Genomic DNA, 26,415 nt, shown 5'->3' with positions numbered 1-26,415 from the left:
GGTCATCTGTGGAAGAGCTAAGCAGAACTAGGTCATCTGCAAAAAGCAGATGTCCAATGCTACATTTTCCAACTCTGACACACTCACTGCCTCGGCTGTGCCTATCGATCCAGTCCATAAATATTATGAAAAGGAGGGGTGACAGAACACACCCTTGGCGGAGGCCAACGGAGACTGTGAAAGGTTCAGACTTTGTGCTGTTTACCCTGACACAAAACTCTGGGCATTCATACAGGGACTTGATGGCAGCTAATAATTGACCATCCACTCCATACTCCTGTACTACTTGCCAAAGCTTATCCCGAGGAACCCGGTCATATGCCTTCTCCATTCCCAAGATTTCTGAAAGACTTGCCTTAAAGTGAAGATTTGGTCAGTTGTGCTTCTACCAGGACGAAAGCCACATTGTTCTTCCTGGAACTTTGACTCAACTATGCTCCTGCACCGTCTTTCCAAGCACTTAGCATACACTTTCCCAGGCAGGCTGAGCAGAGAGATGCTACGATAGTTACTGCAATCCTTCTGGTCTCCCTTCTTAAAGACTGGTATTATTATGCCTGTCTGCCATTGCTTTGGTGCTCGCCCAGATATCCAAGTAGCCTGACACACTCGAGTCAGCCAGAGAACACTGTCTCGATTTAAGGCTTTTAGCATTTCGGGCCGAATTTCATCATCGCCAGCAGCCTTGCCCGATTTTAGCGATTTTATTGCTAAATGGACCTCTTCTGCTGTGAGACTAGTCATTTCCCTGATCTGCACCTCTTGGATGTCCACAACTGCTGGGCCACCTGGGTTAAGAAGGCTCTCAAAGTATTCCCTCCATCTGTGAAGGATATCCTTCTCGGTTGTTAAAAGTGCACCATCAGAGGCTTTAATTGCCCTTGCTGTGCATGATTTCCTCCCTCGAAGGTGGCAGATGGTCTGCCAGAATACTTTGTTCACATTTGCATAGGATGAATCTAATCTTTCTCCAAAGGATTCCCAAGCCTTCTGCTTTGCTGTCTTTACTGCCTTAGCAGCAGCTTTTCGTGCCTCAGCATACCGCAAACGCATCTCAGGTGACCTGACTCTAAGCCATGTTAGGTAGGACTCCTTTTTTGCCTGGACAGTTTTTTAGACTTCTTGGTTCCACCAAGGTGTCCTTTTCTCACTGCCCATTGCCACGCCGAGCCGCTTTCTGCCACACCATGAGAGTGCAGAGGCAGTGACAGCTGTTCTGAACAGCTTCCATTCCTCCTCAACATCTGCAGTATGCTTGGGAATCTCTTTGAACCTGGAGGAAATGTCATCTGCAAAATTCTTCCTCACAGCCTCATTTTCCAATGTCTCCCATTTCACGCGGTATAGCTGCTTAGGCCTACCTGTCTCTGTTATATGCTACCAAAATAAAATCCATTCCAGACCATCCCACATCTATAACTATTTTTGCTCACAGTGGGAGTATATATCCAACACTCATCAGACTGCCATTCATCCCTTTGGTATGTGAGCAAAAGCACTCGTTTGAAACTCTAGATATTAAGATAGACAATATTGCACAGATGCAATCAAATATGCTACTATTGTGGCATTGATATATATATATATATATATATATATATATATACACACACACACACACACACACATACACCATCATGCACTTTTTCTTTTTCTTTCTGTAAGCCACCTAAAATTCTACTCCTTCTGTTGTTTACCAGCAGCTGTTTCCGGCTCATGGAATAAGATACTTTGATTTTGTGCCTGTTTACAAAATCAGAGAGGATGCAATGGGATTATCTGCTGTCTTCCCAGAGCATAATATCTACTCAGATTAATGAAATCTATGTAATGAATGTAACAACTTTACTGCTCCCAAAGATGCATTATATATACAGATTCATGAAACTCTCTACAGCAATGAGTCTAGAGCTGTAGAAATATCTGTGGCTCTCTCATATCCAACATATGAGAGAGCCCTAGATGAAGCATAAAAGTTTTTTTCCTGTTAGATTCTTTGCAAGGTATCCAAGGCATGGTCAGCTAGACCTGACTAACCATACTTATAGTCAGGTATTTTTTTATGTTTGTCTGGGTAGATGTTTGGAGATCTTCCAGTTTGACCATAATATGATAAGTTGCAAGAACTTTGTTTGAGCAGCAGCCGCCAGCTTTAGATGAAGTTTGAATGTAATGCAGAGGTTGTATTTTTTAGAGTTCTGGCTATTTTTTCTGAGATGCCCTGGATATAAGTAACAATGATAGCATTGCTACATTCAGCATGCTGAGAGAGAGAGATGTGAGAAACAATTAATTTGTTTAACTTTTTGGCATTATAACCATTGGATAAGATCCATGTGGTGACCAGGATTAAAGAATAGTCCCAATGTAGCCCTTCATGTCGTAAGAGGCGACTAAAATGGGTACCCAGTGCTTGAGGGTATAGCTGGGCCACCCTACCTCCAGGGGACAAACATTTGAATGCCTGGTCCTCCAGGTTGGGGGTTTGGCAGTGGACTAACAACCCATTCCTGTAAAAAATATCTCTTGTTAAGAAAGCTAAACAATCGAAAGCTGGACTGACTTCAAGGAAATGATACATGAAAAGGAAAAGGTTAATTGATTTTGGAACATGGAATGTTAGATGTACAGGTTGGCCATAAAATAACTTTCCCTCTTTGGAGGCATCTGTAGGTAAAACCAATAAACGGAATGAGACCAAATTTTATATTGTGACTTTTGAAGGCATGGGAGATGATTTCTGCTGAAAAAAAAAGATTTAGTACCAAAAGTCACCAACAGGGGAAATTTTGGGGCTGGCGGGGCTGAAAATAAAAGGATAATTACATTAAAGGCAGATAAAATGGACCAGTACTGGTCCCTGTGTCATCGAACACTGCAGTAGCAATGTCTGTTACTGTCTCTTCTTGCACTGCTTTCCGTTCTCTGCCAGGTCTAACGCCTAGTGATCCAGTTTCTTCAAACTTCTTAATCATAGCTCTCAGTGGCTACCGCTGACATAGGACCTGCATGCAAGTTATGAAGCCTTCTAAATTCCCCAAGGGCTGCTACGGCATTGCACTGTTTAAGGTAAAACAACTTAACAAGTAAAGCACGCTTTGGCAAGGTAGGATGCATATTGAACACAATTCGTCAGTCATTCGAATAACTGCCTGAACGTTTCCGATCCCTTTTTAAGTGGGATTAGTGGCATTGCTGTCATGTACGCACAGTAAAATTTGCATAATCCTTTTTACCTGCATTTACTGCAAATATCTGACTGCTTTCGGCTCTGCCAGTGCCAAAATTTCCCCTGTTGCCAACTTTTGGTACTAAATTTTTTTTTTTTTTTTGCAGAATTCTTCTCCCCAAGTCTCAATATAAAATGTGGTCTCATTCTGTGTATTAGTTTTAGCTACAGATACCTCCAAAGAGGGAAAATTAATTTATGGCTACCCTGTACAAAAAGATCTTACAACTCTAATAAGAATTTGAAAAATATTGCACAGAAAAGAATGGCTAAAAAATTATTTTGCAAGGTAAAAATCATATAAAAAGTTATAGAACTAGAAGAAGAAGAACTATTGGGCAAGAAGGTCTGGTGAATAAAGGAGAGTTCAGCCTGGGTAGAACAGAGATGGGGGCTGCATTAATGAGGGCTTTAGTAACACAATAACACTACTGTGGTCATCAGTACTAGTGAATATAATCAGAAAATGTGTTGTTCAAGGATTGCATTACTTATAAACCACTGGATTATGATCCCACCAATTCTCAAGAGAAAACATTAAAAAGGCTCGTAAACATGTCTCATCTTAGCTTCCCCCCCTCGGATATATATAGATTGCCAAAAATTCATAAACCTAATAACCCTCTCTGTCCCAAAGTACAATAGATTCTGCTAACTTCCCCCCTCTTTTAAATTTAGTCAACCCTTTAGCTAAATCCTTAACTCCACTTACAGGTCATTCATCTTATATTTAAAATCCATTCATTCAATGTTTAATCCAAAATTTAGTTTTAGATAATAATGATATCATGGTAAGCTTTGATGTCACCTCTCTTTTTACCACTATTCCTCTTTCTGATACTTTAAATTTACTAAAAAATGTTTTCCCCCCTGTTATCATTGATTTTTTTTTTCTTTCAAATTTTACTTCATCCTGGCTACTTCACATTGAAAGATACCATTTATAAGCAGATTGAGGGTACAGCCATGGGCTCCCCCTCTAACTAATTATTATATGGTATTTTTAAAAACATACACTTGATACTGCTATTCTCAAACCTTCTATTTGGCCACATGGTTCAAGCACATTAGACTTTCTCAAACACAAACTTTCTCATCCTCCTCTCAACAATATGGTGTTATTGAAACCCTTGTTAATAGAGCCTCCAATCTCTTTTCTACTCAGGCTGAACTAACAGTTGAACTCTCCCTTATTCATCAGACCTTCTTGTTCAAAGATTGTCCAATGGTTACAATGCCAAAAAGATCAACAAATTAATTATTCCATCTCCTCATATCTCTCTCTTAGCATGTTGACTGTAGAAATGCTTTCATAGTTCCTTATATCCAGGGCACCTTGGAAAAAAATAGCCAAACTCTAAAAAAAAAATAAATAAATAAAAAAATACAGTCTCTGCACAGTGCATTGAAACCTCATCTAATGCTGGCTGCCCCTCACCTGCTCTCCTAAGGATTCTCTACCTTCTCTCTCTCTGTTCTAGATGTTTACAAAGTTTTTTCTTCTTGCAACTTATATTATGGTCAAACTGGAATATCGGCAAACATCTACTGCCATGAATATGGTCAGTCAGGTCTAGCTGACCATGCTGTTGATACCTTGCACAGAATCAAATGGAAGAAAACTACTATGCTTCACCACAACAAATATATATCTTTGAAAGACTTTTTTTTAGAATCAGCAATTGATTTAAAATGCCAACCTAATCTTAATAAATATGGTTGTATTAACAAACTTCTCAAGATTTAGGAAACTTGAATTCTTAGACCTCCCTCCAACAGTTATGGCTAGTGACAAGCAACCATAGATGGTGCCCCTCATAAGATTTTAGGCTTTCAGTCTAATCTTTTCTACTTAGTGTTTTGTGCAGTTTGTGTGTCTTTTTGCAAGTGACTCAGGCAAAATATAGGATTGATTAAACATGTGTTTAATTATTTATATGTGCCATATTTATTTCATTGAACCTTAAAATGAGTTCAAACTAGCACATAAGTTTGATTTTAGTTGGATTTGAGATTAAATGGGATATCAGCTTGCATTTTACCAGAATGTTTAATGGAACTAGCATTGCTTCTGACTATGCTGTTTAAGTCTCGGCTCTGATAGGTTCCCAAGGGAGTGAAAAGAGGGCAAAATAATTCTTTTACAGGAGGCTCTGTGATGTCAGTAGCAAATTATAGACTTATCAGTATCTCAGGAGTGGCAGTAAAAGCACTGGTCAAGTTGGTCAGAGAGGTAATTCAGGCATGGTTGGATTAGAATATGATACTCTGTGAGGGACAGCCATACCTTACTAATTTACTAAATTTTTATAGCAGAATGGCAGTTGAGGTGGATAAAGGGGGATGGCTTCACAATGACAATGATATTGCTGGATTTTGCAAAGGTGTTTGACATTGAAACTCTGTTATGCAAACTGCAACAAATGGATATGAAACACTGGTGATATGGATAAAAGGTGGCTGATAATCAGATACTGAAATGTAGTATATGGAGAAGCAGAATCCAGGAAAAAACTGGTGACTAGTTTTTTCCCACAAGAATCTGTGCTTGGACCACTACTTTTTTAATTTTTATATAAATGATATAGAGAATAATTTGATGGAAAATATTCACTTGTTTGCTGAGGATGCAAAACTAGATTTGTTGGTTGAATTTGGCCAGGTCTATGTCTTCTTCCTAACTCCAATCAATCTGTTTTACTAATTGACTGAGCTGCTCCTTGTCAATACATTTTGGTGGTTTATAGTTTAATATTGCTTGTATTTTTTCTTCCTGTCTTTTATCTATATGAAGAATGAACTCTTAATGGTCTGTGATCTGAGTGTACGTCAGAGGATGTTTTTCCAATTGTTCCAACATTTTTTATGATTCTTTTGCAGTTTGTCATAATGTAGTCCATTTCATTTCCTGTTACTCCATTTGGAAAGAGATCTCCATATCCATCTTCTTCCAGTGCACTTTTTATAGCAGAGCTTCAGCCAACTCTGCCAGATGTCCTTCTTTCTCATTTCTATCTTTTGACATTGAAATCCCATACAAAAGCACATATTGTATATGTACTTTTGTTCTTTTGAACTGTCTTCTATTTGCTTTTATGTCTTCTATTGTTTCTTCATGAGCTGTGGAAGTTGATGCATATCAGATTATTATTTTTAATGTTTCTGTTTGGTTTACTTGAACATTCAGTTTTCCTACTCTTTCTGATAAAATGTTACACGATAAGTAAGACATTTTTTATTTGTTTGGGTCCAGCTATAAATCCTACTCCCCCAACATTGTTTCCTGGTTGCTGTTCACCAAGGAAAACCTGGTAATACTTCCATTTTGCGGTCAAGGTAGCTCATCTTTTTTGTTTTACATAATTCCAGAAAATCAAATTTTAGATTATCAAAAAACCTTCCTACCTCAATTGATTTAGATGAGCTTTTGGTTGAATCCCATTGATGATGTGAGGAACCTTTATCAAGTGCTTTCAATCAATTGGTGGGTTAGCTGGTCTCATATGGAGGTGGAGTGTTTTTTCTCCTGGAAACTCAGGCTTTTCATTCGACAAAACAGGCAAACTGGCCAGAAGAGCACACACAATATACAGACATAGGACACTTGGGGATAAGGATTAATCAACCTATTCCATTAGATTTGATTTGGAATACCTGCATTGTGAAGCATGGGTCTGTGTGTAAGCATAAATCAGGAAAGAAAGAGTTTATCAATCTCTTTTAGAAGAAAGCCAACTTGAAAGTCCTTAGCCAAAGTTTTTGTTGAATGTTCCAAATTGAAATTCCTTACTGTTCAGATTGATGCCATATTACAATACATAAGACAAAGTATCTGCATAATAATAAAATTTTTACTGTGGTATATGTGTGATTCTATAATTATGGATACTCCACAGGTCTCATTATACAAGAAAAGTTGCCTTCAATACTGTTAGTATTCTCCACATACACAGATTCGAGTTAAAATGATATGTAGATATGTGCATGATTGTGATACTTGAAGGCTTTCCTAGTCAGCTGATGTACATCTGATAGTGTCACTGCCACTTTGTTTCTACTTTCAGTGCCAGTTGTATCCTGTTATTGAAACTTACTTAATACTTCATTTTGTAAGAATATAAAACATCTGTATTCTTATCATTTTTATGTCTGAGAAGTGTAAAAGTGATGAGAAATATATACATAGTGGTGTGAAAAGGCACACATGAAAAAGATAATAAGTTTGTAGTTACTGCATGTTCTTATGAAATGAATGAATTGACTGTTCATTCATTTCATAAGACTATAAAATATAAAGTTCGGATTAAGCAGCAAATGAAATGTGGTGCAGATATCATCAGATAAGTACTTTAAGACACCAACATCTACAGAGTGTAAGAACACAGTAAACAATTGGTATGTATACATAAGTGTTCATAATGAATATGTAGCATAGTATGTATTAGTTTTCCGAGAGGTACATATGTCTTTATACTGATATATTTGATGGGATACTGAATAAACTTTCATTTTCTCAAAGTTTTCTTTTCATAAGTAGAACCTGTTTAGCTTTAATTATCTTTCAATAAAAATACATTATCTCCCGTCTTACCTAGATTTTCAACTTGAGCAAAAATCTGTGAATTAATTACATAAGTCTAGAACTTAATCTACACTAAAATTTTACTAAACTTCTAAATGAAACGAAGATAATCTAAATCCAAACTAAATTTAATACAAAATAGAAGTCACTATTGCAATTTTTTAATAAAATAAGCTTATTATTTGGCAGCACTTTTAACAATGATATTCCTCCACAAGTCGCCTGGTGACTGAAAAATAGCACCATATTTGAGCATTCTGATTGAATATCACTTACTCCAGCACCATTTACAAATTATAGGTTTCTACCCCATTTTAGAGTTTTTCTCCCCAAATGTTGATATGTATTGCTGATTGCATTTCTCTGGAATGGATTCTACCACTGTTCTGTCACTACTTATCTCATTTAAATCTTTGTCTCATTTAATAGTCTTTCAGAGAAATCACTTCAGACATCCAGAATATTCTTGTCTTCATTTTTTATATTACTCTGATTCTTTTTACTATATTCTTTTTCTCCATTTCTGAACTTTTTGAATAGCCTCTGCTGCATTTTGCCACTTTCATGATATTTATCTTCTATATTCCCCAGTCTTTTCCATGATTTTTTTATACTATTTTGCATAGCTTTCTTATATTTTTCTTTGTGTTATCTCATTGTACATGCAGAATTACTGGACAGAAATGTTTGATTTCTTTCTTTTCAAGGACTGTTCTTTACTTCTTGAATCCACCATAAAGTTCAGATCTTGCTATTGAGTCTCTAAGGTTTGGTTCTTATTTCCATACTTTTTCATTTTTTTCTCCTGTGATATTTGTCTACTTGAGTCCGTTAACCTCCAAAAGTTTAACTTTTATTCTTGTTAAAACTTTGTGTGTGTGTGAGTGAGTGAATTCTTATCAATATGATGTTAATTTTTACCCTGATGAAAAACTATTTGGCAATCTCTTCCTATTGGAAACCCTCTGAATACTCTTGTTTCCTAAACCAGAGTAAGACTTCTCTTATTTCTTGTATATTTCTTTCATGCAGAATATTTGTATTGGAACTCAGTGTTAGTAATGTTTAGTTCATATGCTGTTACTTGGTATCCCACTGGTAGATTCTTGCTGTAATTATTGTTCTTTTCAATTACATTCAGTTTGATGCTGTTTCATCAGATGACTCTTTGCTGTTTGTCCTAGTTCTCTGAGAAATTAATGGCACAACATTCCAGTGAATGTCACATTTCATTTTGCTGTACCATCATATATGTTCTCCCTAGGACCTTTTGAATGGGCAAACCGCCCAGCTAATTAATGTTGTGAATTGACATGGCTAAATAATGAGCAAGAATGGAAAAATAATTTAAGACATTTTTAATTAATAGTGATGAGAAACCTAACCGGAGAGTTTCGATACTCGTGAGACCAGCTCAATTTCTTGCATTGCAAGGCAATCTCGAGAGCTTCGGATATTCACTTTGATGCACACCAAACTGTATGTGGAAGAAGACAAAACTCGGGATCTTGAATACAATAGTATTGGTTGCAAAGAAGATCTTTTATGAAAGAGACATAATTTTGATGTTTGAAAGAAATAAATTGTGAAAATTGAGCGAATTCGAATCGAAGGCAAAAATTGATGTTAAAAATCTACATTTATTTTCTTAATAATGGTTTTTGTCCGAAGATTGTGAGTCAAGTATTTAATATTTTATTTTGTAAAAGAAAATAGGCCTGTGCATCAAATATAGTTGTGATCTCGGGGAATTCTCGAAACTCTCAAGGACTATGACATCAGTCTCAAGTGATGCCAATTCCCATTCCTAGTAATTAATACTTATAAATAGTAAAATTGCGACATAACACACATTATGTGTCTTGGGTATTATTGTCAGTGTACAATTCAGTGATTTGTTCTGATTAATTTAACAACAATGATATTTTGTATTTATTAAATTACCCCATAATGAGTAAAAAATCAAGTCAGAAAACCACACTCTTAAGTTATTTTAAGAAAGATGAAACCAATAAGCATAGGAGCGAAGACACCAAACCAACAACAGAATCATTGATTTCTGCAAGGGCTCTTTCAAATCTAAAACGTGGGTCACTGTTAATACCTACTTATCAGGTATTAACAGTGAGTGGTTTAAAAAATTCCATTGGTTAGTGGTGAAAGATAATGGAATGATGTGTTCTGCATGTATGAAATACGGAAGTCATGATCAACGTAAGGCTTTTGAGATTCTTTTTGATTGTTATTCTAGAAATGGAAGTCCTGCAGTTTTAAACTATGAAAGTACTAAACTAGAATGGGCAGTTGCATCAAAAATGATTAATGGACAGTCATACAAAAATCTAGATCTAAGACAAATACTGCTGAAATTAGCAACAACATCTGAGCTCAAAGAGTCTTTTCCAAATTTAGCAAAACTAGCTACTGTTGGACTGGCCATACCTGTGAGCACAGCTGAATGTGAAAGGGATTTCTCTGCATTAAAATGGATAAAAACCTGTATGAGGAATCGCATCAGTCAGAACATTCTAAATAATCTGATGCTGATTTCACTGGAGGGACTAGATCCAACAGATTTTAATTACAAAAAAAGCTGCTGACGACTGGGCTTCTAAGAAGAAGAAAAGAATTAATGTATAGAATTTTAAGCTGTGAGCATTACAAGGTTTTTCATTACTTAATGAGAAAATAAGAAAAATCCTAGTCTTGTTTGTTATAATTACTGTATAAAATATTATCCTCGTTATATTTTAATTTGTTATGAAAAAGAGTCTTTCTTAACTCATTCAAAATTTTTGTATGACCAGCTAATGCTTCATTCCACCCGGCTGGTAAAAATTTCTGGAGAGAACACTGTATTTGTCTGTATTTTAAACTCTTTTAGGAATACAGTTTTTGGTCGACTAAGTCCCAAATTGTCAACTCATCCTTATTCATTCACTATGAAGATGGATACCTAATAATGAGCACTATAAATTGCATAGTGCAATTCATATATATCAGCATGTATACTAAAATATTGTTCTGATGAACAATTGGGCTCTTTACCTGCTTGTATAATTTGAGTCTCAGCTCAGGAACGATTCCACAGGAATGGAAAGTGCATGATAGTCCCGTTGTACAAGAGGTGCAAAAACTGATATGTCTGCTACTGATTTATCAGTATCTCAGGAGTGGTAGTGGTGAAGATTTTAGAGAAGTTGGTACAATGTGGCATATAGAAATGGGTTTATAGACAGGCTATACTTTGCAGAGAACTGCATGGATTTGACCTGACAGCAGATGTTCAATTGTTTGCTGAGGATACAAAGATAGATAGGGCAATCAGGATTCTTCTACTCTGCAGCACTAACAGAATAATTTGAATAGGCTGGAAATAGTAGCAAACAGTAAATGACTGTGAATTCATTGTCAGTGAGTGCAAAATTATGTACTTTGGTATGAGGAGATTTCCGACAGTATATTATATTGTTGGAATTTTGCTTGGAGAATTGATGAGGCTTGGGATCTTGGAATTAGGGTAAATAGAAAGTTGAAATTCAAAGGTCACATAGCAAAAATTGCAGATACAACTAAGATGATAATTGCAATGCTGAAGTGAACATTGATGCACAAGAATAAGAAAGCCATTTTGCATCCCTAAAAGACCTTAATATGATTATATGTGGATTACAATGCACTTATTCAGTCTCCTTGATTTGAAGGGTATACAAGATTTTGGATGTAAATTATGAGGACAGATTGAGAGCATGGATTGCAGAAACTGGTAAACAGGAGAAAGGAAGACGATGTGGCAAAGGACTTTAAACTTTTGAAAGGGTGGTATAAATACCAGTTAATGGAATTTTTTTGTTTTATGGAAGATGGGAAGAAGACTGGGGACATTCATGGAAGTTGAGTTTGTGTGCTATTAAGAAAGAGGTGGGTTTATTTAGTGTGATTGAGTTTTAGAGATGGTGTGACAGCTGATTGGGTGATCTATGGGGCCCTTGATAAGAGATCTCTGATTTTTTTTATGTGTATCATACCCATTTAAGGACATAAACCTACATCAGGTTAATACTGTTAGTGAGTCAAGGGCTAGGTAATCTAAAGACCAAACATGGAACTATTTTCCAATCCATTTCATACCTATAATAAATAGGAAAGTGGTCTTACCACTGTTCAGTGAAATTCATATACCATTTAGACCATCATTGACATCCATGTGATAGTGGAATTCAAACCTACAGCCTAGTGGGTGGATAGTAGAGTCCAGTATTGTCTGTGCAGCCAGTTATACTATAAGGAATATGTTTGGATAAAATAAACATTATTTTCTGGATATAAAACAAAGAAAAGCATTTTGCATTTACTTGGTAAGCTTAATGATAGTAAATAAAGGAAGTTGCCTGGATAGTAAATAAAGGAATTTTAATTTAAAAGCAGATTGCTTTTAAATTAAAATTTTGAAGTCCTTGAGATTATATTTTAATTTATCATGAAGTGTGTGTGTGAGCTTTTCAACTGAAACAAGCAGGTGGTGGTCTCATTCAGAAGTGCTAGGATTACCTTCTGGAAACTAGTTCGTTCCACAAAAGAGTCTAGAGAACATATGCAGTTAACAGATATATCAAACTTTATTGACAGGATCAAATGTCCTATCAGAGCATTAAATAAGTTTGTAATGAGCCATTACACATACTGGCAAACCGTTGATCACATATTCGGAAGGTGATATGAAAGCATATGGTGGAGTGGAGGGCTTACTTTTTATGATATTTATTTGATGTGTGTTACACTTCAGAATTGTTTTCTGTTCTCTCGCAAGCGTGACTGCTAAATGAATAGTTTAACTCTCATTATATAATATCATCAACTGAACTCTGTAATAAAAGTTCTAAAAATATTCTTTATTGTAAATCTCTAAATAGTAAATTTCTGACAGTATATTTTGCTTTGAGAATTAATGAGGCTTTGGGGTCTTGGAATTAGGATAAATAGAAAGTTGAATTTCAAAGGTCACATATCAAAAATTGCAAATACAACTAAGATGATAGTCATAATAAAATCTCTTATTTTGTTTGTTTATTTTTTTAGGGTCACTCTGGTTTTATTACTCATATAGACTGGTCAGAGGATAGCACATATATTCAGACAACCTCTGGAGATTGTGAATTATTATATTGTAAGTATGTGAATTATTCTATTTTGCATCTCTCTCTCTCATTCTAAATGAATGAAAAATAGTAATAAATGAAAAATTTGTCATAAAAGTTTAAGGATCAACTTTTTTTTTTGCTTGTCATTTTACTGTATTTGTATCGTACACACATCCTTAATTATGCTGTGAACTCTATTAATCATTTATACCAGTCATTAATGACTTGTAAGGTTTCATGTCATTGTTCATTTCATTTCACACAGCCCACATTTTTCCTGACATGCTAAATTGTATCCATCAGGACTAAAGTTAATTTTATTAATCATTTAAATATTTAATTTGTCTTTTTTCTCTATATGTTTTTCAACTATTATGCCAATCAAGAATAAAATTAAAATAGTTGATTATATTATTTAAGATTTAAGAACCATAAATAATACCTTAAATAATTCTGGAATAGTGTCTAACCATCACATGATATCTTCTCTTAGTATAATGAAAGGAAACATTTCCATAACAGATAATGGGAAATATATGGCACTTATTGTGAGAACTCTCAGAACATGGTACACATAATGAATGAACTTCCAAAACAATAAAAAGAGTAATTATTGCATCAAAGGGAATTGCTTAAAGGTCAAAGCTAGATAACTGAGATTAGACTTCCACATAGCTTTAAAAAATGCAGAGGATGAATTAGGGCTTCTGACCTAACACACAGTCCTCGCTTTCACGTGGTACATCCCATATTAGTAGTTATTCATTGGATACAACAAAGGAGGATAGGCTAGGGATTTGGAACTTAGCTGAATAAATTGTATTCTGTATCGGCTTAAACTAGAAATAGATGCAGTGGTACAACATGATTAAATTTAATGCCAGTTGTGGTGTCACTCTGTTAAATAAGGCTCCTGTTGTATTTGTCAGAGAACAAGGGTGAACAGCAAAAAGTCAACTACTGGAACATACTCACTGTCAGCAGAGTTGAAGTTAGTCACCATCAGCAAAAGAAGTAAAAAAACAAAAAAGTAAAAAGCAAATAAATAAAACATAAATAATCACTTCCAAACTCATGACAGGAAATTAAGTGGTGGCTCCACTCAGTGACAGGCAAAAACCCATCACCACCAAGCTGAACCTCTGCTCCCCAGGAAGGAGACAAGCCCAGAGGCAAACATTAAGAAAACATCATCAGCAGGAACCAGAAGTGATACCAATGTTACCATTAACATTACTGACAGGAAGGGTGAAGCACTAGTAATATGTTCTGTTAGTCGGTGAATTTGTTGCACCGTGTTGTGAGCTTTGCGAAACTCAAATTGCTCATTTGGGATTATTTTCTGTTGGTCCACTGCAGATTGTAGTCTTGATAGGATGACCTTTTCTATTACTCCCCTTTATCTGTAATGAGAGTTGTTTGGGAGTGGGAGATTTGTGAGCAATTAAGCTCGCCCTCTGAGGGCAGTTGTGTTAGCTATGATCGGTTGAGAGAAGAATAGCCTTCAGTCTTTTGTGTTTGTAGTAATCAGTCTCATTGTAATTGACAGCTTGTACTATTAGTGGGTTTGAATGTGAACTTGACTTCACGAAGAAGGGAGGAGATGCATGGAGTGCCGGTTTCTTGGTGAATCTGTGAATTTCTGACGATCCAGGATCATCCTAAGGCATTTGTTTTGGATTCTCTGTAATTTTGAAATGTTTGATCTTGAAGTGTGACTCTATGCTGGTGAGGTGTAGGTAATGACTGGACATATTACCATCCGGTAAAGAAGCAATTTATTATGTAGGTTCAATTTGCTCTTACGGTTGATCAATGGGTAGAGCTGAGCTATGACTGGAAGATTTGGAGCAAATGAGATTGATGTGTTTGTTGAAAAGGAGTTTCTTATCCATTAATACCCCAAGATATTTGATCTCTGATTGCCATGGGATCGTTTGACCAGAGAGCAGGATGTCTTTTTTGTTGCAGATTTTTCTTCTTGAAAACCTTATGGCTGAGCTTTTGAGGGGGTTCACATGAATCCTCCAGTTGTTGAACCAGTTTGCTAGCTCGTTGATACTTCCTTGGAGTCTAGTGATTGCTAGGCGGGGGCTGAGCGATCTAGCTAGAATAGCGGTGTCGTCGGCATAAAGGGCCATAGTAGTTGTTCTTGGATTGAGAGGAATATCTGCCATGTAAGTTGTGAAAAGTATTGGGGCCAGAAGAGAACCTTGAGGTACTCCCGCCAGAATTTTGCGCCTTGAAGAAACAATTCCGTTGAGTTTTACTTGCATGTATCTTTCATTGATATATGAATATATGAGTTTCACTAGTTTAATTGGGATATTGTTTTCAATTAGTTTGAAGATAAGGCCTTGATGCCAGACCTTAACAAAGGCCTTGGCAACATCCAAAAACACAGCAGCAGTGTGAAGGTGCCAGTTAAAACCATGAGTGATATGTTCTGTTAGTCGGTGAATTTGTTGCACCCGTGTTGTGAGCTTTGCGAAACCCAAATTGCTCATTTGGGATTATTTTCTGTTGGTCCACTGCAGATTGTAGTCTTGATAGGATGACCTTTTCTATTATTTTGCCAAGACAGGAAAGAAGACTGATGGGCCTGTATCTTTGGGGAAGTTGTGGGTTATTTCCAAGCTTTTTCAGAGGTATAATGTCCACGATTTTCCAATCTGTGGGAAAGTACTGGAATCTTAAAATGGAATTGGTAATATTAACTAGATGAATTATGGCTTTCCATGGGAGTAGCTTTATTATTGTATTGGTATGCCATCAGGGCTGGGGGCCTTTTTATTCTTCAGATGGGAAATGATATTTATTATTTCTGTTGGTGATGTGGGGGTGATGGTTTCTGAATCATCCTTAGGCTGACTTAGTGCATTTCTAACTTTACAATGAACTTTGTAAATAAGATTGACATTTAAATTTGCATAAGATGGGCTGCATTGATTTTCCAGATTGTCAGTTAAGGCTTCTACTTTTTCTTCATCTGTGTGTGCAATTCCAAGATTGGTCTTTAAAGGGGGAAGTGGTTGTCTTTTGGTAAGAAGAGATTTTACAAACTTCCACATGGAGTTATCTTCTGGGTTGATTTCTTTGAGTTTGGTTTCCCATTTGGAGTTCCTGTGGATCTGGAGGGCTTCTCGAACCTGTCTATTCAAAGTGTTTAAGGTTGCTTTGTCCTGCAGGGCTCTAGTATTGTGATATCGCTTTCTGGCCTTATTTTTGGCCCTGATCAGGTCCATTATCTCTTCTGGGATCCAGTTAGGAGCATGGAAGACAGTGGTTTGAGCGACTGATGCTATTGCTGAGTTGATTTGCCTAGTTAAATTGTTTACAGCTTGATCTATTTCTTCTTTTTTATGAATGACAGGGGGCGGACCGATGTGGACTGGGAGAACCTTAGAGAGCTTGTCCCATGGTATGAAAGAATGATGGGGAGAGAGCTGATCTTGAAGTCCTAATCTGAGTGTTAAAGTAATGCAGAACTCATATAATTCCCATATACAAGTAGAGAAAAAGGTGTATCACTTTAGCATTAAATTAGTCTGGATCAGAGATAGATGTTGAAAGTTTTTTCACTTGGTTATACTATAAATTAAAGATGCCAAGAAATTATATTCTTGGTTCAATCCTTTATCCAAGTTTAAGGAAATGAAATTTACACGTGACGTATCTTCATGACTGGGTTGCTTGTATATAGAGGTAGAAGTTTTATAGACCATCAGATTTCAGAAGAACAAGTAGGATTCAGAAAAGGTCAAGGGACTAGAGATCATATATCTAACATCAGACAAATAATTGAAAAAGCAAGGGAATTCAACTTGAGCCTTTATCTATGCTTTATAGATTACTCAAAGGCCTTTGACTGCATGAGGTGGGATATCATGCAAGAATCAGGAATACCAAACCATCTAATAACCCTCATAAAGAATTTATATCAAGGAAATCAAGCAACAGTAAGAACTGAAAACTCACTGCCCCTGCATTCCAATTTGAAAAAGGATCAAGACAAGGTTGCATACTCTCACCATTACTATTCAACTTTTACAGCGAAACTATAATGAAAAGATCTCTAGGCATTAAATTAGGTGGCCGAACAATCACTAACCTATGATATACAGATGACACAGCGATAATAGCAACAAGCGAACAGGAATTAAAATCCATCCTGAATCAATTTGGGAAAGCCTAAGCCATGGTTTAAGAATAAATCGAGATAAAACGAAAATAATGATTTTAAGCAATGCAAAAGAGATAGATGTAGAAGGAATTGAAATTGTCAACCATTTCAACTACCTTGGAGTGATGATAATAAAAAAAGATGGATGTAAAAAAGAGATATAAAAAACTAAGCTTGTAGAAACCTTAATTTTTTTTCAATCTTTCTCTATGCTTCTGAGTTTTGGACTATGACAAAAGGCGACAGAAGAAGAATTGGGGCATTTTAGCTCTGGTGCTGGAGAAGATTGCTAAGAGTGTCTTGGACAGAAAGGAGAACAAACAAAAGTATTCTAGAAGAACTAAATATCCGCACAAGACTGATAAACATAATCAAAAAGAGAATACTGCAATATTTTGGACACATATGTAAAAGGGAAGGCAACTGCCTAGAATAAGTAATCATCCAAGGTAAACCGTGTGGGAAAAGAAAAAGAGGAACCCCCCCCCCCCACCTTCAACAGGTGGATTGGCCAAATATCAAGAATCACTGAACTTAAACTAGAACAAGCAATATGAGAGGCACAGGAGAGAGAGAAATGGCGAAGCATCATCAGGAAGGTCACGAGTCCTCAGACATGAGGAGATCTGAGAGAAAGAGTCTGAAATCCAACTATTTTTCAAAACTAGAACATCTTTTAAAACCTTTTCCAATTTAAGAAAAAAATTGAAACTTTGTTTAGAATTCCTGAATTTATCAGATGATAACTGTTCTTGCATGCTGTGACTGAGTTTGCATGAATTGTATTATAATGGTTTTATTTACAATTTTATCCATTGTGCAGTTTAAGTATGTACCTCATCTTTTGTTTTATTTTTTTTAATCTTTATTTAAAAATGTCACTATAATTTTATTTTTTATTAACTTGGAATTTTTATGCAAAAATATTACTTCTTTCATTGGCTGATTGTCCCACCAGAGACTCATCAGTCAAGGTTAGTGGCTTCTTACTTGATTTAATTGAGAAGCCCTGTCTAGATCAACAGTAGATTTTCTAACCATGAAAGACTTCAGAGAAATTTATGCTGTTGCACTCATCATTTTGAAGGCATTTGATAGGATCTGGCATAGGGGTTGTTCAGCAAATTGCCTTCTTCCCTTCAACCCTTTGCAATTGGTTAGGCAATTTTTCTCTTTGGTCATTCACTGAATGTGATGTTGTATGACTTTTCTTGCTATAGATTTCCTCTACCAATGCAAGAGTACCTCAGGGCTCTGTTAGTATCTTGTATTCTCTTTCGTTGATATCTAAATGACTATTTCTTCTTGGCCTCATACACTATTCATAGTTTTGCTGATAGCAGTGCACTCCATTCCCCTTAATCATTTTGAATCACCATACTCTGCCATCCCAAATGGAAAATGGAATGTTTGATCAATATTTAAGCTACTGGTTGTGGAAAATGTTGAAGATTTTCTACAACCAAATGTAATGATACTTGATGCCTTACCTATACAACAAATAAACCTTCACCTTTTTTTAATGAAGATTACAAATTAAATGTTGATTTAAATAGACAATAGAAAGAAAACATGAATATGGAGAACCAGTTGAATAAATTTATATGGAATAAATGAAAAATTTGCAAAGCAATATACAAAACATTGTTCAAACCAGTTTTAAGTTATGAATGTAAGAGATGGATTGAAGTAAGTCACTTGATAAAAGATCAGAAACTGCAGTCTTGAGAAAAATTAAAGGAGTAAACAGAATTCATCAGTGGCATAATCTTGTTAAAAATGAGAATATCAGAAAAGGAATTTAATATGTGTGAGCAGAGGTGATTTAAGGCGGCATGGTCACTTAAACAGGAGAGGAAATATTAAAAAAACATGTGTTTGATGCCAAAATGACAGGAAAAAGAGCCAAAGGAAGACCAATATCTATTTGATTAATTGATGCAGGTTGTTGCCTTATGACTAAAATGTACAGTCTGACACTGTTGGAGTCCTGATTAATAACAGATTAATTTAGAAAAAAATTGTTGATAGCAAGTTCATAATAGTGTAAACTTATTTATGTTCTCATAGCATCCTATAATTACCGGATATGTACCCTCAACATATCCATTGGGGGTACATATCCAGTAATTGATGATAAAATTATGTATGCTATTAGCAGAATGAACATGTATAAAGAAGATTGTTCAAAATGGACATCTTTGTGAAATGTTTAGTGAATATCATATGATATTAGCATCTTTATAGTTTCTATAACCGATGTATTTTTAGCACTGCAGTAAATTAAAATGCATTTTAAATCAAACTAGATATGTAATTCTCATGCAATTTATGAAGGACTTTTAAAATAATTTCAGTTCTAATCAAACCAACATAAGAAGCCTGAATGGCAAAGAAATGGAGCTAGCTGAGGAATTACATAAGTACCAGATTGACATAATAGGCGGGACTGAAACAAAAAAAAAAAGACCAAAACTGGTGAGCTCTTTCTGAGCAATAAATAGAAAATGTTATATTCAGGCAATGACAAACAAGAAAAAGAAGGAGCAGTCATAGTATTCAACACTAAATACGCTAATCTTCTTGAATGGCAGGCAATTAGAGTTGAGTGATGTGGGCAAATATCAGAATGGAGAACTGGACAATGAGACTTATTTGTGCCTATGGTCCCACAGAAGGTTCTCCTAAGGTAGAAGTGGAGGAATTTTTTGAGGCTTTAGAAAAAGCAACTGACACAATGAAAAATGAAAAGTTGGTCCTTGTTGGGGAAATGATTGTCAGACATACAAAAATATTTTGGGAAAATTTGGAGAAAAGAGCAAAGCTAATAATAATGGCAAATACTTGTTCGATTTCTGCTCAGGACATGGACTGGTTATTACTAACACCATGTTCCAACATAAAAATGTGCACAAATTCACATGGAGAGAAGAGGCAAGGAATAAGAAACGTCTCATTGACTATATTATTGTTGATAGTGATGTTTTCTCTCTGGTGCAGGACACTTGAGTGTACAGAGGATTTGAAATTGGAAGTGATCGCCATTTAGTCTTAAGCAGGATAAAATTGAATTTCATATTGAAAAGAAGAACATGTAAGAAAGTTTTAAAACGAATAAAAGTTGAGCAGCTCTCAGATGTGAACTGTAGACTAAAATACACAAAGATTATTGAAAAGAAAATGAAAGAGTTTGAGAACAGGAATCAAACCTTGGAGATTCAGTGGCAAGCTCTGAAGAAAACATTGATTGATTCTTCCAGAGAGGCATGTGATGAGGTTGTCTATAAGGATAGAAAAATCAGAACTCCCTGGTGGATACAGTAAGTTAAAGAGGCAGTGAAGAAAAAGAAGAAAGCATATCAAAAGTTCCTGGGAAATAAATCAACTTGTGTTCTTAGAGAATACAGAGACAAATGTAAGAAAGCTAAACACTGTGTAAAACTAGCTAAACAAAAGTCATGGGAAGACTTTGGTAAGAACATAGAAAATAAATATCAAGAAGTGCCAAATATTCTGGAGGTTGTTGAAGAATCTCAGAAATGGAGGAAAGAGTGCTGTAAAAGGGATAGAGATGATAAAGGTGACATGAGAACAGGAGAAAAAGATATCCTTGAAGTATGGAGTAATTACTTTGAAAAATTGCTAAATGAAACAAGCAGTGATGACAGCACAGTGGTAAAAAACACTGACCAGGCATGCAATCAGGAATACATATCCATGCTTGAAGTAGAAAAAGCCATCAAAAGCCTGAAATGCGGAAAGGCAGCTGGAGTAAATGATATTAGACCAGAAATGCTCAAGTATGGAGGTATAAAAGTTTTACACTGGCTACACTGCATAGTTCAGAGGGCCTGGACAGTAGGACGAATTCCAGATGATTGGAGTAGAGCACTCATAATACCCATATATAAAAAGGTAAATAAAACTGAATGTGAGAATTAAAGAGGTATTTCTCTACTGAGTGTTCCTATTAAGATTTATGCCAGTATACTTGAGAAATGGTTGAGAAGGATTGTGGAAGACAAGCTTGGTGAGGAACAAGCTGGATTCAGGCCAAACAGAGGCTGTCAGGATCAGATCTTCACTTTACGACAAATAGTCAAGAAATCATGGGAATATAACAAAGATCTGTATTTAAGTTTTGTCGATCTGGAAAAAGCATATGACAAGGTGCCAAGCGAGAAGCTATTCAATATGCTACAGTTATATGGCATCAACGGAGCATTATATCGAGCAATACTTTGTCTTTATTTGAGTTGTAAGTCAGCAGTTAGAATTGAAGGAAGTACAGGAAGATGGTTTAATGTTAAATCTGGTGTCAGACAAGGATGTGCATTATACCCTCTGTTATTCATTATCTATATAGATCACATTATGAAGGAAAGTGGTATTAAACATGATATCAGAATTGGAGATGTTAATGTCAGCTCTTTGCTTTATGCAGACAATGTTATACTTCTAAATAAATCCACTAGAAGTCTGCAAGAATCCCTGACTAAATTGAATAACTGTTGTAATAGATATGGTATGAAGGTCAGCAATAAAAAGACAAAGACAATGAAAATAGGCAGAATCGTTGAAAATGTCAACTGTGTTGTGAATGGGGAACCTGTGGAACACGTAAAACATTTCAGCTACTTAGGCACGATTTTTAGTGAAGATGGTAAATTAAATATGGAAATAGACAACAGAATCAACAAAGCTGGTATGGCGGGAAGTCAATTGAATAAATTCATATGGAATAAGAGAGAAATTAGTCAGAACACTAAATTAGCTGTATATAAAACAGTGTTCAAACCAGTTTTAACTTATGGATCTGAGAGCTTGGTCAGAAGTAAAACATTTGACCAAGGACTAGAGACCACAGATATGAGAGTCCTGAGAAAGATTAGAGGTGTGAACAGATGGCATCAATGGCAATATCATATTAAAAAACGAGGATATTAGGAAAGAACTTGACATTGTCAGCATCCAGGAATGTATTACCAGAGCTAATCTTAGGTGGTATGGTCACTTAAACAGAATGGGCGATGAAAGATTAGCAAAACAAGTGTTCTCTGCCAGGTTGGCAGCAAAACGACCCAGAGGAAGACCAAGATATAGGTGGATTGATATGGTACAAAGTGCCTTAGACGATAGAAATATAAGATCTGATAATGTTGGAGTCTTGACAAGTAATAGACTGATCTAGAGGAAAATTAGTAATGATTAGTAATAGATAGGAAGTTAGTAATGATGTAAATTTTTCATGTAGTACTATCATATCCTGTACACTCCTTGAGGGTACATTGCAGGAATTTGATTATGATGATGATCAAACCAATTTATGAAATTTCACAGAAGTGGCATATTTGCATTACTTGCAGTTGAAATATAATACCTCAATATTAGATTTAATATATTTTGTTGAACATCATGTTTACAAAATACAATACATCATGTATGTAAACAGTGATGTAATGAGGTGTTTTTTATGTTGGACCCATATACACGAGGTTGGCTAGTCAACCTGTAGTACGTTAGTACCGTATATGAATAGTGGGTTGTGAAAGGAGAAACTTGTTTACATTAGATTTGAATGCCTGTATGTTGTATTTCTTGGGAAATACATCTGGGGGAAGACTGTTCCACAATACTGCAGTAGCAGGGATGAATGAGAAGGAAAATAAATTTGTTCTGTGGGTTTCGAGGTGTACTGTGAAAGGATGTTGGGCAGCAGTTGTACGTGTTCCAATGGGCTTAGTACAGGGTGGGGGAATTATTGTTGCTGTTTCAGATGAACATTTCCCATGAAAATATTTATAGAATATACAGATTGCAGAGACCAGGCGTCTCTATGAAAGTGTGTGTGTGTGGGGGGGAGTGAGTTTGTGAGGGGATGGGTCATTTATTAGTCTAATTGCTCTCCTCTGTATTGAGTTGAGTGTTTTGGGGGAGGTATGAAGTGCCTGTGGCAAGTGTCTAACTTGCCCCCCCCCCCCCCCAACCCCAAAAATAACAAAAACGTTATACATTTTGCTCCCCAAACCTAATTGTGCCCGTGGCGGGTGCCTCTTTCACCACACCCTCATTACGGCACTGTATATGCAAAATGAGAACACAGGCAGCAGAACCCATGCACATTATGAAAACACTTGCAGCGAACCCATGCACACCATGAGAACACATGCAATTTACAGACAAAAAATATTATTGGTAGCAGTTGTGTTGATGGTAGTGTCATTGTGTGTAGTAAAAGGATTAAGTAGGAGAGACATCGAGTTGCATGTAATGGAGATTGTCCTTTCACGATGAGTCTTTGGAGGTTTCGTGTAATAATCATAATAAAATAAAAACTACAATATAATCTGAGATCATTCTTGCAATTTATTTTATTATGATGCATTTGTTTGTTCATCTTGAAATGTTTCAAGTATGTAATAAATTTAAAATTTTTAGGGAATGCTGCTGTGTGTCGACAGTTAAGTAACATGTCCATTGCAAGGGATATCAAGTGGCATAGTCAGACATGTACATTAGGATTCACTGTTCTAGGTATGTTTTTTTTTTCTTCATAGTCATATATGCACGTGTGTGTGTGTGTGTGTGTGTGTGTGTGTGTTACCATTACAGTTTATAATTCATTTCTATAGAATAATGGGTCATTTTAATTAGAGTATGGATAAGAATTTTATTTCATACTTTATCTAGGTATTGTGTGAAATACATTGGTATTCTTAAGAATAATGAGTAGTCATAGTTAAAATGACCCTGAAGACTGATTTATTGGTTACAAAAATATACACCTGGAAACTAGGATTTCTCGTCTCCCAGATGAGACAAACTGGCTCCATGAATACATGAATCTGCAGACATAGGACACACCGGGAGTTACGGGGGATAACTACCTTATCCTCTAGTTGTGGTTGTGAGGTCCAAGTATAGTTGGAAGGTCGTGGGCATTTAAGTGCCTGTTCGGACCACTGAAGAAGATTATATTTCTAAAATAAAGAATATGATTTTCACTTTCAGAAATTTATAAATCTAATGAATACAAAGAAGAACATACTAGGTAATAGTATGTTAATATAAATAGCATGTATTTGTTTATTTATTTGCACATGTTGAACTGTAATGGAATTCAAATTGCAAGATTTCACACAAACTCTGACATCTCTGCCATGTGGCCAAATAGCGAAAACATCATCAACGTAGCGAAGCCATATGGTAGGTTTTTGTGGGGCTGAGTTTAAGGCTTTCTCTTCAAACGTCTCCATGAAGAAGTTGGCCAAGGGTGGGGAAAGTGGTGAACCCATGTCTGTTCCCTCTATCTGTTTGTAGAATTTTTCCTGCCAAACGAAATAGCCTGAGTTCATCGTAAACTGAAATAGGGCTGAGATATAGGGAGGAAATTTAGCTTGGATTAGCTCTAAGGTTTCTTTGAGGGGGACATTCGTGAATAGGGAGGAGACATCAGAACTGACCATTATGTTATTATGTTAGAGTGTAAGGTTTTCTATACTGGCTTTGAAGTGGGCTGAGTTTTTTATGTGTGATGGTGTATTGCCAGTATAGTGAGAGCGCTTTGGCTAAATGCTTGGCTAGTTTGTAAGTGGGGGAATCAATGCCATCCACTATGGGACGTAATGGCACATTTTCTTTGTGTATTTTTGGGAGCCCATATATGCGGGGGGGTCTAGAGTTATAGGTTTTAGTCTGTTGGTAATCTCCACAGGCCAAGAAGTGACCTTCTTAAGGAGCCTATGGAGTTTTCTAATTTGTGAGTTGGTGGGATTGTAATCAATGGGGAGGTAAGTGGAACGATCTAATAATAAAGCCTTGAGCTTACCTGTGTAGTCTTTAAGATTGAGTACCACAGTGGCATTCCCATTATCCGCTTTGGTGATCACTATTTTTTTTTTTCTCTTCAATTCTTGTAGTGCCTTGTATTCACTAATGGATATGTTGGATTTTGGAGGTTTTGCTTTATTGAGAACACAGGCTACATCCAATCTAATATTGTTGGCGATGTGGTTTGGAAGTTGGCGAATCCCTCGTTCAATTTGGATCATTAATTCCTCGGCCGGTAATTTCTTAGGAGCAATGGCGAAGTTGTGACCACGTGACAGAGCGTGGAGTGCTTCTGGCTTTAAGGTAGCCAACGAAAGGTTAACAACAGTGTTGGTTTGTAGTTTAGGTTTGGACGCCGAGTTCTTTATTAATTTATCAAACTTGTTGATAGGTCGGCTCCATACTCGTTCAAATTCTTTTTTAGCTACCGTACACGAGACATCATGTAGGACTGACCAAAGCTCGTGATTCAGCATAAGTGAAAGCTCATTTTCTAGCGTTGCAATAGCTCTGTTTATGTCGGCTAGGGAACCGCGTGTAGCGGTAATTTGCTCCTGAAGTAATGCCTGGCTAACGCGGTTGTAAATACGGAGAGCTTTCTGTGAGATGAAGCGGTGTTTAAATTTAACACAGTTCGGGATGACTTGATTATCCCAGCAGCGTTTTAGGAATGCCAGACGGTTAAGTTGTCTGGATAACTTCAGCTTCAGTTTGCCGTAATGGCGGGCCTTGCGTGCAAAGAGATCTCCGTGGATGATCATTATTCTTGTTGAGAGGCTTATACGCTGGTTAAACATGATAACTAATATTTAAGGAATTGACAGCGTATACTAGAAATATAGATTAAATAAACTTTAATATATACTTTCCGATATTTCGGCGAACGTCACGTTGCCATCTTCTTGGGAACTTACTACAAAGACACGTGCACACAAGTACTAATAACAGCAAATGAGACTGAAGCTAGGAAGCTAGCGTTTTCCTAAAGTCCTGATGGTGCCCCTGGCGGGCTATATTGGTAGTTCTTGGCCTTTGGGCTGAAGTTCTGATAAAAGTTTCCCAAATTTGGGGCAGTCTCATGCATCCAAATTTGTTGAGGTTTGGCATGTTCCTAAGGGCCGAGGCTGATTCCATGAATAGTCTTTCATACTTGAACTTGCTGCGGTGTATTACTGTGGCGAGTATCCAGAGCGTGGTCTGCAAGCCCAGAGTGGCTGTACTGGTGAAATCGGATGTAATCCTTGTGTTCTGAGATTCTAATATTTACTGTCCTGCCTGTTTGGCCAAAGTAGGACAGTTTACAGCTGCAAGGGACCTGGTATACACCAGGTGGGTCTAGGGGAAGTGGTTAGTCTTTGGTGGAGCGGATAAGGGATGCCAGTTTTCTATGTGGTCTGTAACAAGTGGTCAAGCTATTTGACCACTTTAATGAACAAGCTGCAATGAACTC

General features: G+C 36.4%; 1 protein-coding gene across 5 annotated transcripts in view; it reads left to right on the top strand.

The window, feature by feature from the left end:
- The window catches only part of LOC150102559 (echinoderm microtubule-associated protein-like 2), a 373,793-nt gene that overhangs the window by 331,222 nt on the left and 16,156 nt on the right, over nt 1-26,415 (top strand). For all 5 annotated transcript variants that reach the window (XM_090399817.1, XM_090399820.1, XM_090399815.1 and 2 more), the window contains 2 exons: nt 12,891-12,978; nt 23,574-23,669. In XM_090399817.1, coding sequence (XP_090255943.1) covers nt 12,891-12,978; nt 23,574-23,669 — 184 coding nt within the window. The remainder of the gene's footprint in view (nt 1-12,890; nt 12,979-23,573; nt 23,670-26,415) is intronic.

The sequence above is a fragment of the Typopeltis vanoorti genome, chromosome 10 (assembly GCF_054136105.1).
Source record: "Typopeltis vanoorti isolate ZY-2024b chromosome 10, IOZ_Tvanoo_1.0, whole genome shotgun sequence".
Classification (NCBI taxonomy): domain Eukaryota; kingdom Metazoa; phylum Arthropoda; class Arachnida; order Uropygi; family Thelyphonidae; genus Typopeltis; species Typopeltis vanoorti.
Note: the sequence above shows the minus strand (reverse complement) of the source record. Positions and strands in the feature narration are given on the sequence as shown.